Source organism: Eretmochelys imbricata, chromosome 7, assembly GCF_965152235.1.
Source record: "Eretmochelys imbricata isolate rEreImb1 chromosome 7, rEreImb1.hap1, whole genome shotgun sequence".
NCBI classification, from domain to species: domain Eukaryota; kingdom Metazoa; phylum Chordata; order Testudines; family Cheloniidae; genus Eretmochelys; species Eretmochelys imbricata.
The window spans coordinates 102,949,979-102,966,841 of NC_135578.1; the positions used below are offsets into that span (position 1 = coordinate 102,949,979).

The 16,863-nt window shown below is 41.1% G+C and overlaps 1 protein-coding gene across 1 annotated transcript in view; it reads left to right on the forward strand.

Annotated features, from left to right (window-relative positions):
* Positions 1–16,863, forward strand: part of C7H10orf90 (chromosome 7 C10orf90 homolog) — a 100,585-nt gene that overhangs the window by 57,415 nt on the left and 26,307 nt on the right. Inside the window, exon 4 of the mRNA XM_077823398.1 lies at positions 15,721–16,014. Coding sequence (XP_077679524.1) covers positions 15,721–16,014 — 294 coding nt within the window. The remainder of the gene's footprint in view (positions 1–15,720; positions 16,015–16,863) is intronic.

The following is a 16,863-nucleotide window of genomic DNA, read 5'->3' on the forward strand; positions in this document are numbered from 1 at the left end:
GTTGACTTTGTATTTTAATTAATCGCATTGTAGAATTTAAATAAATGAAAATAAATGGTGTCTATAGGGGCTTAGTCACTTCTGAAGCTGCAGCTCCTGTATCCATCAAAGAGCTGTACTGTAAGTGCCTCAAATCCATGTGTTACATGTAAAAACAAGCTAGAACATCAGAGGTGGGATTTCTGAAGCTTCCTAAAGGCCTTTGGGCACCTAATTCTTATTAATTTTAATGAGAATTGGACATCTAAATCTTTTAGGCAGCTTTCAAAGTCTCAGTCTGTATGTGCATTTAATACAAAATAGTTTTCGTGTTAAAATCGGTAGACTCCATCCCCATACATAAACTACAACACAGACTAAGCCTAACTGACGCTACATACACACCTCAAGTTCCTGATGATATCACAAACACATCAGCTTCATTCTCATAGTGATCATGTTGACATCAGGACCATTTGAGGTCATAATCTGAGCCCTCAGCAATTAAATGTTTGCTAGTCTGAGTCTGGTCATAACTTTTAATGAGATATTGCCTTAACCTTTTTAAGTTAACTTAAACTTTCATTGCAAGCTGTGTGGTATCATGTATCTTACCTGATGTCTCATAAATACAAGGTAAGTTTAAAAATACAAAAATAATTTGTTTTATTTCAACTCAAGACAGGAGTATAAAGATCTTTTTAAGTCTTAATTTCATACCCTAGCTTGCAAGAAGAATAACATGGGATCTTGCAGGTTGTGTGTGTGTGTGTGTGTGTGTAATTCTGACGCTTCCGGGGTTTACACATGGTTATGAGCCATCTCACTACCACGTGCCCTTAACATGAGGGAGCCTTGTCTGTGCCTGCCAGGTGTCAGGTCCCTGCACCACCTGCCACAAGCCACACAAGCATTCCCCTCTCAGCCCATGTGGGCTTTATTGCTCCTCTTGCAGGCTAGCAACAGGTGCTCCAATCCTCAAGTCCCCTGAGCGTCCATGTCATATCTAGTATCCAATATCTCTCCCCTTATCCACTAGATACTCACAGAATTTCCAGGCCTCCTGTTCCCAAAGGAACAGTACATGGCAGCTTACTAGTCACACTTTGGTACACAGCTCCACTTAACAGATAGCACTTATACTTGCTTTCACTATAAACCAATCTAAGTTTAGCAAAGCATAGGGATTTGTATGATAACCCTTTGTTTCCAATATTTCTGTTTGCTATGTATACAATAAAATCATAACATGCATTGTAGAATCTACACTCAACTAAAAAGATGCACTCTTATCTGATAAGACACTACATACCCCAAAGTCTTTCTCACAGCATTTGTCAACCAGGATTTCTGAGATCCTTCTTTCATGAGGTCAAGACTGCTAGCAGATTGCCTTACCTAGGTGAAGGATGCCAGAGTGTCTCTCTTCACCTCCAGATATACCAGACTAGTCCTTTGGTGTTCACCTCTAAAACAGGGTGCCCCCTCTCCCACCTTTCTCCTCTCCCCCTGCTGTTTACCCTTTCCTGGTAATTTCCTTCTGAAGTCCCTTGGAGCTCTTAATTAGCATTGGACTCAGTATGTGAATAGACTTCTGTGGTAAGACACATAACACAGTGGTCAGCCAGGGAGTTGAGTTTCTCCCATCTCCTGAATGGAGAAGTCTGTTTCAAGGTGCTACTTCTGAGTGACCCACCTTTAACGTCAAGGCCTTAAGAACGTATTTTCCAATACGTATATCTCACTGTATATTGTCTACACACATATTTTGCAAAGACTATGATGATCAGTGTCACACAGGCTTTCAGTAGAAACCCTACATGACTCTCTTTGGTGAACTAGAATGTAAATACCACACCCCCAGGATTCCTGTAACCTGTATGCCCCTTGTGCCCTCTGTCAGTTGTCATCCTTGGCTCACAATAATATATAAATTTTACATGTCCTATTTGGTTGTGCAGACTGAATCTTTAAAAGGAGCAAAGAGAAATAAATTAAACTGTTTTAAAAATTCTTTTTAACCTTTGAATTAAATAAAAGTCTTTTTTAAACTAATGCAGATTATTAATACTGATATATTAATATTATATTATATTATATTTATTATTAATACTGATTGATATATCAATCTTGGTCCTGTAGGGTGACTTCATGAGTCTCTGGTGGTCATATCTATAATTTAAACTGGGTTAATTTGAGCAGATCAGAAACTGAGGTGTGGGAAAGGAATACAGAGCGCAAACTATGATATGCAATGTAAGTTCAATAAGACACAGGGATACAGGAAATCTAATTCAGATGGTAGAAGCAGCAGAGAATGCTCTCACACTAAGAGTGGTGAGTAGGGTTACCAATTTTGGCTGGACATACTCCTGGAGGTTTCATCACATAACATAATCTTTAATTAAAGATTAATATTTAATTCCTGGAGACTCCAGGACAATCCTGGAGGGTTGGCAACCCCAGTCATGAGGATAAGTGAAGCCAGAGAAAGAGCCAGTGCTAGATAAGTGAGGAGAGCAGAGAGGAAAGTGGAGATGGGCAAGTTCTGTTGTGATGAAGGTTGGAACTAATCCATGAAAGACACTTGAAACAGGAGAAGCAATTTTGAATAGGGTTATGGAATGAATAGGGAGCCATTGGTGATGTTTGAAGACGGAGGTGTTATGGTCACCCTTATTAGTGTGGGCAAAAAGGTAGGCATCAGAATTCTGTACATGCTCGAATCTAGGGAGTTGAGACTGGTGAAGAGCACAGAGAAGGAAGCAGTGATAATGGAGACGGGATGTGGCAAAGGCATTCTGCAGATGAAGCTTCAGTAGAGCTAAGTCAAGTGAGGTGGCAGATGCATAAACAACTCTGCAGAATTGGGGATAGGCAGACATAAGGGTTGGGAGAGGAGTGTTCAGGATCAAGGATGACACCCATGTTACACATGGAGATAGTAAATGGAAGGTGTGAATTAATGAAGGGTACAGAGCAGAGAGATGGTGTCATAGACCTAAGAGGAGTGTTTCTGACTGTCAGTCATTTAGTTGAAGGACTGTTGAAATGAAAGCACAAGTTTACTTGATCAAGGCAGCCTAAGAAACTGGATGAGGAAAGCTAGGAAAGGAGCTGATCTTGTGGAAAGCTAAATGTCTCCCAACACACTGTAAACTTGCTTCATTCTTGAGCAAAAGAGTTCCTTCAGCAAATGCTGGAGCAAAAAGAGTCCTATCAACTAGTACGTGAACTTGAAGAGTTCCAACAGCTCTTGCATGGACAACATAGATATCTGATCACAAGTCTTCTTAGTTAAAGGGGAAGAGAACTGGTTTTCAATTATTTTATTTCAAGATCCCATATTTAAGTATGTGTCTTGTTATTTGTTTAAAAATATTTAATATTTGTATTTGGGCTATAAAATAATTATTAAAATGTTATTTAAAACTTCACCGTATAACAAAAAAAAAGCTTGTCATTTGCCTGAACTCCCGTGTCCTGGTCTCATAGACCATTAAAGGACAAACACCTGTGACATCCCAGAATGCATAATTCTGGGATGTTATGTGCACTCAACTACCACATTCGGTGAGTGTGGTAAAAATGCTGAGCTAGATTCCAGAGAAGCTGACGTATCTTTGGGGTACCTGAAATGCAAAAAAAGTCTGTTTAAAAAATAGTTATACATTGAACTCTCCTGGATATTGGAGCATTCAGCACATAAAGATAAAATTTCTTCATTTTTATTGAAATATGTATTTGTCACCTTTAAACTAAAGGGAGCTCATGGTTAGCAGGCTAACCTAGTCTGTTACTAAGGCATAGGAGTGGAAAGTACTGTTAGCATTGTATTTATTTTCAGTTACTGAATACGTTGGAAAGGTTACAATGAAAAAAAAAAGTGAGCTTCTGAAGGTTTTTTTGATCATCTGCCCTTGAGGAAGTCACCACACAAAGGCCTAGAATTTAAGATTAGAAGAAAAAATGATTTGGTGTTTAAAATATTACATGAGAACCATTAATTACAATATGGAATTTATTGTTCAGCAACTCGAGTAGCTGCAGCTGGTGCCAATTTGTTCTCAAGTATTAGTATGAGTGTAGCGGTAGTGGCGGTGAAGACAGCAGAATGTGAAGTATGACGCAGAAGATTTCACTTTAGTGTACACTTGCTAAATAATGAGGGACCAGATCCCCACATGGTGCAAATCAGCATATATCTGTTGACTTCAGTGGAGCTATGCTGATTTATCTGAGCTGAGGATCTGGCCCAAAATGTTCATAAGGGGGCTTTATGGAAGTAGTAACTGGTGCTGACTTGTTCAGAGCCGAGGATCACATGCCCAAAAACATATTAAAAGGAGTACTTTGATGTTTTACTTCAGCCGTTATACATTTAAAAAGAGGGAGCTTGTCAGTTTTCTCTAGATCTAAATGTTTCGTGTCATTGTGTATATTTCACATTAGATTATTTTAGTTTAACAATTTTAGGAAAATGTCCCAATCCTGTAATCTACTGAGTAACTTTTGTAAGTACTAAGCACCCTCAATTTCCATTGACTCTAGGAGTCACTTACCACTTGCAAGATGGAGGCCTAGCTGTATAACTTGTAGTCAGCAATGTCAAGAAATCCCTTATTCTTGGTTCCCTCTTCTCTCCCCTTATGCTTTTCAATATAGAATGTCCCCTAATCTCAGGGCAATCCTTTTAATTGCTTTAAATAGCCAGAGTATTAAACCCTATAGTTTTGCTCTCTCATTGAAACTATGATTATCAATTTCCCTGTCATCCCAGAATCTGGTGGGGTGAAGTGAGAGGATGAGGCTCATCATGTCTAAAAGGAAAATGAGGGAATAGCTCAAGTTGTTTTTTTTTAACAGAACTTGCATGAATTTAATTTGGTTAATTATTTATTTGGAGAAAATGTGGGAATCAAAGAACATCTTGTCTTGCCCCAACCCCACTCCTTGTTGATATATAGCTCACATTAGAGGTCATGGGAGATAAACATATACATGAAGGGGAGAATATACTCCCAATTGCATAAACCAAAGCAGCCCCTAGATCTGCTTTCAGTTACATGATTGGTACTTCCGCAGCAGGTCATTAGATGCTTCTGTGACCTTGGCTGTAATCACAACCATAATATTTTCACATGGAACTAATTGTTCACAAACAATTTCTCCACTGTATAAGACTATACAGAGCCCTTCACATTAGCCATGGAGTCCCTCTCATCCCACTCATTTTAGGGCCCAATCCTGCAGTAACTTGTAAATTGACTGGGAAGCACATTGTACAATCAAGCTTTTATCCTGCAACAAACATTAGGCCCAGTCCTACACTCACTGGAGTGAATGACAAAGCTCTCATTAACATGCATGATGCAGGCTCCATTATTTTCTCTTGATGATGAAAGAAAAATCACATTCATTTGTGTCTGGAATTCCTTTCTGCCCCATTTATGCTATTCTAGGCATTAATCCAGTACAAGATTGTATTCTAAGTTCCTGGAATTTTCCAAGGAGCCTCTTTTAATTTTCCATAAATGAAACTGATTGTGCTAATTGATTTTTTATTCAAAAGGAGAACAGCTTGTCTGGTAGGGACAAAAGTTAAAATATAGACTGTTCTCATTTTGGCATGTGAAAATCGAGGGCCTGATTGTTTCCTGTCTTCCTACTTTTTCATTCATTTGCACTTGTTCAAAGTGAGTGAAAAATACCATGGTTCTGATCTGCCTACACTTTGTTCAGATGTAAAATGCTATGCAAAGCTGTGGATGATGCTAAGGTAACCTCAGGCATTCATTGACACTTTCAGGACAAATAGTGGAGGACAAGATAGCATTTTTAGGTAATTAGAATAATGTTTTGAAGTGAGCTATGTGGCGTCGCTAACTGTATGCTTCTTTGATGGAGTCAGTGGACCCAATTCTCCTCTCACTTACACTAGTGTAAATCAATAGTAACTTCACTGAAGTCAATGGAGCTGTTACCTGGGGTTCTCTCTACCCAAAGCTCTTGGTAACTTTACTTTTTGTGAGATGGTGTCAGGAGATAAATCACTGGGGACACAGCCTGTCCATCTGGTTAAAGATTGGCACAAACCCAAATTGCTTTTATCCAAAATTACTGTTTTATTAGCTCTTCAGCACACACACATATGCAAAAGTGTTAGAGTGCCCCCAAGCAATAGTTATCCATGGTCTGGAAGGGTCTTGAGTGGTCAAACGACAAGATTCAAGTGGCCAGCTATCCGCCTGTCACTGGGGATTCCAAGAGCTGTCCCGAAGGTCAAATCCAAATTCCTCAGACCTGTCTACCCCTTTTATGTTAGTAACTGCTAAAATTACATCAACAACATGTCAATCAAAACCAAAACAAAACAAAAACCATTAAGCAAGCACTTTTAATCTGTTAGTCCAGCAACTGTATTTCCATACAAGAACAGTCCAAAGATATAACTAGACTTCCTGTTTTTTTTAAAGAGACAGACTTCAGCAATTTCAAAAGAGAGCCTAACTAGGAAGGCAGCAGGGTCATGCTCACTTCTCATGGTCACTCAAACTGCTCCCCTCTGGCTTGCCTAGTTATGCTAAGGCTGCTACAAAGGCCTACTAACATAGATGTGTTTGTCAATAAGCATAATAATCAATATTCCTGTACTGACCTAGGAATTTTGTTGGGCTGTCAAAATCTCCCTAACAGAGCCACACTATTGGAAATGAGATGAGAATCTGGCTCAGTCTGTCTATAGCAAATTACCAGAAATAGCTGATGAATAACAAGATACACTGGCCACATGGTATTCTAATCAAAGCATATTAAGGGTATCTCTCTTGTCACTTTAAAATCCCAAGAGCCATTTCACTGTATTGAGTCACACTGACATTTTTTTATAAAAATTAGCACAAAAAATACCTTCTCAGCCACTACGATATAGTGTAACATCTTCTAGTAGGACATCATTATGATGTGAATATGAATGTCTGATCTAGAGAGCATATTAAAATGTTATGAAAAAGGCTCACAAATGCATCAGCCAATTTGAATAATTTTCTTATAATAACCATTTTCATAATTCTTCTTAAAAATATCAACAGAGACCCACTCAGCCTAAGGACCAGCTACCTGGAAATGTTTGGTTTGTAAAAGATATTGCTTTGCTACAGCATGACCAAAAGGACACCACAAGAAAGGCAACAAAGATGGGTCGAGGTATGGTTTTAGGATTAATTATGATGGAAAGAAGAATAATTAACAGGGGCTTGATTGAGGTATTTAGAATTATGAAGGGGTTAATGAAAACTGAACAGTTCCCCCTTTTATCCTGCCCCTAATTACAAGAAGAAGGGGGAGGACTCAAAACTATAACCACAGTTAATATAGACTAAATAAAAGAAATCTGGTTTATGCAGTGTAGAATTAATTGCAGAACTCATTGATGCAAGAGGATGAATCAAATAATATTAGTGGATTACTTCATGGCCACTAAAATATTCTGTAGCTGTTCAACATAAGATACCTTATGGTCAAATCTAATGATTCAAGGCATAAGATAATCTCCTGCAGGTGCATGTGTTAGGCAGAATTATTCCCCTTCATTCTGATGCAGTTGTTCCACATTGTGCTCTTATTTCATCAAATCTCTCAATTGAGCAGCATTGGGCTAGATCAGTACATCATGTCCTTCCTAAACTGCAGTGCTCTTATATAGTATCTGTATAATTACACTAGTGTTGAGTGTGATTCCTTTATCTATCACAAAATAGTGCTGAGAGGCTTCATTAATTAAGTGCTTTTGAGATCTTAAATTGGAAGGCACTATGGAGTGCTTATTACTATGTTAAGCATTATTAGCCAGTTGTTTAGATACATTATGGGATTATTTTCACCTTCCTATGAAACATCAGGTATTGCTTAAACCCCAAACCTGCAATAAGCTGTATGCAGGTGGAGCCCTCTACCTCTGCTGTGCACTGAAATCAATGGGCCTCCATCCATTCAGCTCCAGTTTCAGGGCTGGAACCTCAAGGGACAATGCCTACGTCAACCTTTGTATTGCTGTTTCGCAAATACAGCTTTTCATAATCAAATGTTAGTTTTCACAAAAGCAAGCCATTTTTGTCCTAGAAACTGAAAATATGTGATTCCTAGAGCACCACTGTCATTTTTCCATTTTAACTACAAAATAAGCAATGCAATAGATTCAGCTTCTAAAGCATTTTTTGAAAAACCATTTATTTTCAGAGTAAGAAGGATCGTGTACACCCACACAAAGTGGTGTGATTATTTGTGAGCTAATAGTTCAGGCAGATGTGCCACAAGCTTCATGCAGAGTTCTACTCGTGCCTTTTATTATTGTTGCTATTATTTATTATTGGTATTATAGTAGTGTCTAGAGAGCCCAACCAAGATCTGGGTCCCATTGTACTAAGCATTATATGTACATGTAGTAAGAGTCAGTCCCTTGCCTGAAGAGCTAAACTCTAATTAAACAAGCCAGAAAAATGTGAGAGAGGAAACAAAGACAGACAGGGCTGTAGTGACTTGGCCAAGATGTCACAGCAGGTCAGAAAGCTGGGAACAGAACAGAGGTTTCCTGACTCTCTATCTAGTGCTCTGCCCACTGGACCATGATGCCTCTCAAGTATTCCTCTTTATTTGTGACCTAAAATGCTCTTATTAAACTTGTTGTAGGCCTTGAGCAAAACTGGCCAGTTTGGATGAATTTTGTGATGGTTTGTGATGTGTATAAATGAGGAGTGAGATGGATGGGGGTCACGAAATACATCTTTGATTGGAAGTCAAACGAGGCTTTGTTGAATCTGTAGTAGGTTTCCAGAGGTGAAAATTCTAAATGGCATACCCTGCCACCCCACAACCCATTCATTCATTTATATTGAAAAATTAACTTTGAAAGGCAGCTAACGAGATATTTTGGCTTGAGTGCCAGGCAGTGGGACTCAAATGTCCGGCTAGTCTCTGCTAAACAACTTGGGCTTGATTTCTTCTTGACTGGGTAAAAAAAAGTGATGATATTGTTCCAAGGATCACCCGCAGTAGATTGTACAGATCTTCACAATATGTTTGCCACTATTCTTTTACATGCTTTGAATAACAGTGAAATAGTTAACAATATTGACATTTATAGTAACATAACTGGGCATCTGAATTAACACCCCATTAAGATCACCTCTGGGGCAGTTCCCACCTTTCAGAACTATTGTTTCAAGCTCTTTGTGTACTGCTAGATTCATGTTTTGAAGGTTTTGTTTGCAATCATAAGAGTTTGAGACTTATGTTTTTGCTTTAAATGAAAGCTTCGATTCTGGAGCAGAAGTTGCCAGCTTGGGGGAAGAGGTTATACAGCATATAAGTGCATATGGCCCCAATTTGAGCTTTGTACAAAATGTAAACTATCCAGAATGTTTTAGGATTTTTAAAACACTGTGTTATTATATACAGTGACTGCACTTAAACGGTTCCTTTCCAGTTTGAGAGACCATGTGGGTTTGAGAAAGAGACTATGTCTACAGTAGACTTCTGCCACCATAGCTATGTTGGTCAGGTACATGAAGAGGTGTGATCCCTAATTGGAAGAAGTCCCTAGTGTAGATGCAGCTATGTGAGCAAAGCTGTCTTTTTACCAGTCTAGCTTGCTTCATTTCAGGGGACAGGCATTGGTGGTTTTACTATACTGGTACAAAGAGGAGCTTTGCTGGTATACCTGTGTCCACGCTAGGGTCCGGTCTATACTACAAACGTACATGGATATAACTGTCGCACAGGGGTGTGAAAAATCCACACCCCTGAGTGACACAGTGATATCGACCTAATCCCTGGGGTAGACAGCACTATATTGACAAAAGGATTTCTCCCATTGACATAGCTACTGCCTCTCACAAAGGTGGATTTGTCGGCGATCCCTCGAGGTTGAGGATGATCTTTATCACAGGTTTTATTTTTTGTGGGTCCTTTGGTGATTGAGGAGTCCAATCCTTGAGCCACAGGCTCATTGGCATATGTTGCAGGTGGTGTTGGAAGTCAGGGTTGGGCCCCGATTGCTGCATGACAGTTGTCTTTCCTTTCTTTTCTGGTGTTTTTCTGCAACCAGGGCAAGGTGATTTTCCTCAAAAGTGGACGTTCCCTCTCTGACAAGTCTTTGCCAGTTATCCCTATCCTGGGCTGCTGTCTCCCAGTGTGTGGTTTCGATGCCACATGTCTTGATGTTTACCTTGAGGGTGTCTTTAAAGAGTTTCTTTTGGCCTCCCCGTTTCCTTTCTCCTTTGTGGGGTTGGGCATACAGCAGTTGTTTTGGTAAGTGTACATCAGGTATGCGCACATAGTGCTCACTCCAGCTCTGCTGGTGCTGGATTATCAGGGCCTCTACACTGAAGATGTCGGCCTCTGTGAGGACACTGACATTAGTGCAACGATCCTCCCACTGTATGTTGAGAATCTTCCGAAGAACATGCTGGTGCTGGCGTTCCAGGTTTTTCGGATGTTTTCTATAGGTCACCCAAGTCTCACAGCTGTAGGGGAGAGTTGGGATGACCACTGCTTTATAAACTAAAAGTCTAGTATGTGTTCTGATGTTGTGATTGTTGAACACCTGGCAAGACAGTCTGCCAAAGGCAAGGCTGGCACAGCAGAGTCTGTGCTGAATCTCGACGTCTGTGTCTGCCCTCTGTGAAAGATGGCTGCCAAGATAGGCAAAGTATTCTACATTTTCCAGCTCTTCTTTGTCGATGTAGATCTTCCTTGCTGGATCTGCTGAATGACCGGGCACTGGCTGGTGGAGAATTTTTTGTTTTGCTGAAGTTCAGAGTTAGCCGTAGGCTTTTGTTATCTTCAGAGAAGCAATGAAGGGCTGTTTGTAGATCCTCCTTTGAGTGTGCAACTACAGCACAATCATCTGCGTACTGGAGTTTGGTTATTGTTGCCAATATTATTTTAGTTCTGGCACGGAGACGAGAAAGGTTGAAGAGGTGGCTGTCAGTCCGATATTGGATGCCAATGCCCTGTGGGAGACAGTCTTGGGTTAATGTTTTCATAGCTGCTAAGAAAATGGAGAAAAGGCTGGGTGCCAGCACAGAAACTTGTTTTACGCCAGTTGGGATGACAAAGGGCTCAGCGGTAGAGCCACTGCCCAGGATGGAGGCAGTCATCTGGTCGTGGCAGAGTCTTACAATGGTGATAAATTTGCTTGGGCAGCCAAACTTTAACATGATTTTCCACAGAGCCTCATGGTTGACAGAGTCGAAGGCTTTGGTCAGATTGATAAAGACCATATAGAGCTCCTGGTGTTGTTCTTGACATTTTTGCTGGATCTGCCTGGCTGCGAAAATCATGTCGGTGGTGCCTTGTGATGGTCTGAAGCCGCACTGGGACTCTGGAAGTACTTCCTTTGCAAGAGGGAGCAGGTAATTCAGTAAGATTCTAGCAAGACTCTTCCCAGCGATGGAGAAAGAGGATTAACTATGCCGATGAGAGAAGCTTTCCCGTTAGCGTAGTAGCATCTTCACTGAAGTGCTACAGCAACCCAGCTGCAGCATGCTAAGTGTAGATCTGCCCTAGGAGAGATTTGCCTTTGTAGTATATTGGTACTCCTGTACTAGTAAAGCACTCATAGTGTAGACACAGCCTGAGAGTGCCTCTACTTAAAATGGGACAAACTATTGGAACCAGTAATATTTCTCAAAACGTAAGTTTTTAATTGCTACCCCTATGGTTCTGTCAGAGCTTGAGTTGCTGAGCACCATCAGTTCCCACTATCTTGCAGGAAGTGTTCAGCACCTAGCTGGATTGGACCATTATATAAAATGGCCGGTGGCCTAGAAAGAAGATCAGTGGTGTGATCGTCTGACTTCAGTGATGACACAGAGAGAAACAACCTATGCATCTCTTTCTCTGATCTTATCCTGTCAAGCTTGTTTGCTGATCATTGCTAATTCATAGTTCCATACAGCTGTTAAAATGATCTTTGATCAATTTCAGAGTTATTTTGTCATGAGTTGTAAAAATCCCTGAAATGAAATAAGAGGAAGCAGCCTAAAAGCCTCCTTATAATGCAGTAAAGCAAGGAGGAATATTTAGAGACAATGGCAAAAGAAGTATATTTTTGCATAGACTGGACAATATTTTTGGGATGATGCAGTTTAATCTATTCTAGTGCAGGACAAAGTCACTTTCTTTTAGTTCCAAGCAAATACTCAGCAAATAAAATTAAAAAGCACACATGACAGTGAAAAATATTTGCATTTTACTGTCATCAAGAAACTAGTCACATTTGAAAACCTACCATCAATTTTACAGAACTGTTCTAACCTTTTCCCTCTTTTTGTTACAAGGCTGGGTTTTGGAGTGGTACTTCCATCAAGTGCTTATTTGGAAAATGATCTGCTGTATTCTGCTTCGTGCATCAGGAGGCAGAAATAACTTTTCTTCCAGTTTAATTAATTGCTCTTGCTTTTTCTTTTTTAGTTCAACTTTTTACAACTAGGATAAATATTTTTAGCAAATTTTATTAACGGCAGTCATTCTGCTTTCTCTTTCTGTGGGCTTTGTTCTCCTGTGTTTCCCAAAGCATTACACTTTCATGTCTTTGTTCATTGGTTTTAAAGTCTTTCTTCAGCTGGGATAATAGAAAAAACATCCCTCTACTCAGCCAGTGGCGATTCTAGCTGTTCTCAGAGGGTTATATATATCTCCAGTTTGTTGCTTGGGGAGTTAGATATACAACTCCAGATAGACTTAATGAGAGTTACATGCTTAATTCCCCACACAGTACGTGGAAAATGTACCCAGAATGTGAAGAGTGAGACTCTGTGATTTCAGTTTTAAGCATCTTTGCCTTTTTCTTTTTTTAATGCATTATTTCATCTGCATACATTAGCTAAAATTATTGACAGCTTGTTTGAGTTTTTTTTTCCATCTTCTGAGTCTGTGTCTGCTTTTTTTCTAGGGAAGGGCTGGGTTTGGCTGCATCTTTTGAATTGAAAGACTAGCTAATTCATAAGGTGGGGAGAGGGATTTGCCAGATTGGCTCTGTTCTTAACCTTGGCTTTATGTGTGAGCCAAGAACAAGGTACATCAAGGTCCATTGTCCTGAATTACAGAAATGCCCACTGTGAGTCTCACTGTGAGTTATCATATTTAGATATTTACATTTATACAAGTACTGAGAAAAAATCTGGGTGCAAGGGAATATGGATTTACAGGGGCTGTTGGGGGTTCTGGGTGCAACGGTAATGGGACTCTGCAGGGGGGGTCCAGGTGAAGGTGGTTGGGGCTCAGTTTGGGGGGGGTCTAGGGGAGATAGAGCTCAGCAGGGGGGTCTGAGTGGGGGGCTCACTAGGGTGGTCCAGATGCAGGGGGAGTGGGGCTTATCAGGGGGTTCCGAGTGTGGGGGGGTGAGGCTCGGCAGAAGGGTCTGGATATCAGGAGGTCTGGATGCATGGGGGTTGAGCAAATGGAGGTGCAGCTCCCTGTACAGGGATCCCTCCCCATGCAGCTGAGAAGCAATGGGTTCAGAAAGCAGAGGGAAGGGGAGTTTGCAGCACGTGGGTGCTCTGGGGCTGGAAAAATTAGTGGGTGCGCTGTACCCACCGGCAGCCAAGCTCCCCTCACCGCTAGCTCCACCTTCTCCTCCTCTGAGAGCGCCACATCCCCGCTCCTCCGCCTACCTTCCAGCGTTTCCCGCCTGGCTGCCACCAAACAGCTGTTTGGCAGGGTTAGCATGCTCCAGGGAGGCGGGGGGTAGGACCGGGAACGTGGCACGCTCAGGGGAAGAGGCAGGGAAGAGGTGAGGCTGGGGCGGGGATTTGGGGAAGGAGTTGGAATAGAGGCAGGGAGGGGGTTGGAATGGGGGTGGAGTGGGGGCTGGGCCGGGGCAGTGCGTGGTTTGGAAACCTAAGACTACCACCTCACCCCAAACCTTCACTTATCCGTAATCTGTCAGAGGTGGGGGAGAGCCAAACATGTCCCTGATCAGTCATCTCTTACTTCGTGGCAGATTTTATTCAGGGATGGAGTGGAGGGGGAAAATTAATCCTGTCATTTGTGTCTCCTCTTCAGGGAAGTATTGGGGCTGGAAAGACAGAGGGTCACATGGCCAGTATTTCTAAATGTGATTTCCACGACACATCAGTAGCTTGTTAAATGTACTTCTATTTGTTGCAGATAGAAGACAATAAAATTCCTGTCTCTTACTTTTGGCCTGAGTCAGGTTTTTCTCTCCCGTTCCTGCCCCCACACCACCTAAGTCTCCAGTCTTCCTTCTCTCTCAGATTTGTTCTCCAAATACTAGATGAATCCAGGTCATTTTCATCCCCCTCAAATCCTCAGGTCCTGGGCCAACTTCCTGTTACGGATCACCAGCAGGCAATATATGCACATCACTAACAATATAAGGCCAGAACCATGCTGATGGGTGCACGGCAGTGCAACTGCACACCTCACAGGAATATAGGGACCGGTTCATGGGGACTTAAAATAAATCTCACCTAACTGATCCCCTTTATATCTTTCTTTCTCTCTCTCCCTCTGATCTAGATGCCCTTTTTCCATGCTGCTGCTAATGCTTGGAATTCTCTCTCCTCATTCAAATTTCTCCTCAGAGCACTCTTCTCATGTGAGATTTACACTGTTGTTCTGTAAAGTGTGTGTTTCTATACACATATATTGTTTGTCTGCTTAGACTGTAAGATTTCGGTGTCAGGGACCATTACATCTCTGCAATTTTGTACAAGACAGAACACATTGTCAGTAGTCAATAAATAATAATGCTGGACTGACTCATGCTTCTACTGCTGCTGCAACAGGCTTCTGCTACTGCAATGGCTGTGTTTCTGGCAGCAGCAGTTTGAGGTTGGAGAGCGTCAAAATGGAAAATGCACCGTATGCAAGTTACGCTCTCTGCTACTGGTCCTGCTGCAGCTTTGTGTGATGATGGAACATGGCAATTTCCCTTTAATTCTGGGACTTCCAAGGTAATAGCCCAACTATATAGGGCAGTATTGAAGCAATTAAAGTTCTGGTCCTAAACTCCTAACTACTTAGGCTATGCCAGTCATCATGGATCTCACATCTCATTATCACTACCATTGCTGCTGTGGTCCTTACTATGACTATGAATTCAACAATCTCTCTTGAACAGTTCTGCCCAGTCCATTAGCAGTGAGAGAAAGCAGGAAAAAGTCAAATAGCAGCTGTGTGTGTGGAGTAGCCTTACACTGACCCCTTCCAAAATATCTCAGTAGAATGTATGTGTGATTTAGATCAACAGTCTATCCGTTATGGAGAATAGCCTTTGCAATAATTTTTCTTCACAGTTTTTTTTAAGACACAGATAACATTGCATTCCAAACAATCTGCATCCCAGTGGCAGTAATGCATTGGTATTTGTATCAGATCTGAAGTTTCTAATTTATAATTGCAGGCAGTTGTATTAGGAATAAGGATAACATGCTGAAATGCAATTTATGGAATAGGGAACTGAGGAAGCTAATGATCTCACACACTGCTTTCTTATGGCCGTGGTACATCATCCCTGTTGCAAAGTTATCTGGTGATGTTAATTATTATATTATTAATTAATGAATTATTAATTTGATGAAAACATTACTTGTGAAGTAGCAAACTGCATTAAAAAGAAGCTCGCAAAAATATTGTTTTCAGTAGCTGTTAGTGTGAAATGGGCTCTTTTCCCCAGGTGCTTCTTCCATTTGCTTTTATTTCATTTTTTTATAGGAATGCAAACTTTTTCTGGAAACCACAGGAGGCAGTACACTAAAGACAAGTACAATGCAACTGCTCCTGCTTCCCTTATGGAGCGAGCTCCCAAAGATGAATTCAGGGCTGATGTTGATGGCTCTTTGAAAGACAGAGATCCATCCAAAGGCACTTCAAAGTCCAAAGAGAGTCGAGCACAAAGCTTTCTGAAACCAAAAATCTCTGTGTCTGATTGTGTATGTGATATAAAGGCCTTATCAAAAACTGCACTGGAAGAAAATGATATCCACAGGAAAAATCAGTTCCCAAAAGGTAAGCTGTAAATCTTGTCTTGGATCTTAGGAATGCAATTTCAGTGTTCAAACGAGGTGAGACTTAAAGGTATAAGTGAAATAATACAAAGTCTATCCATAGTTGTCTAGTTTTCAAAACTGTATAAGAGTTATTTGGTGACAGGTCACTTCACATAATTGATCTGTATAAACACTGTACATTGCCGAGGTCTACAGAGACCAAAAAGGAAAAGGAAAAGCCAGTGCCTTTATAAATAGATTACACACACAAATAACTACCTTAAAAATGTTACGATCGTAGAGTCAAGCACTGAAAAGGAAATGCCAGAATTCAGGTTGTCCTTGCAATCTTGATTTGGCCCCCTTGTTTTAATTACATGATCACATACTGTTTTTTCCACAGGACCCTGGCCTCATTCAGCATGCAATCTCAGCATGGAAACACTGCCTAGAAAATTTCAGCCCAAGTAGCTGAAGTAGGAACATTGCCAGCAGATCAAGGGAAGTGATTATTTCCCTGTATTCGGCACTGGTGAGGCCACACCTGGAGTATTGTGTCCAGTTTTGGTCCCCACAGTACAGAAGAGATGTGGACAAATTGGAGAGAGTCCAGCGGAGGGCAACGAAAATGATTAGGGGGCTGGGGCACATGATTTACGAGGAGAGGCTGAGGGAACTTGGGTTATTTAGTCTGCAGAAGAGAAGAGTGAGGGGGGGATTTGATAGCCACCTTCAACTACCTGAAGGGGGGTTCCAAAGAGGATGGAGCTAGACTGTTCTCAAGCTAGGCTGGTATCAAGCGGAGTGCCCCAAGGGTCAGTCCTGGGGCCACTTTTGTTCAACATCTTTATTAATGATCTGGATGATG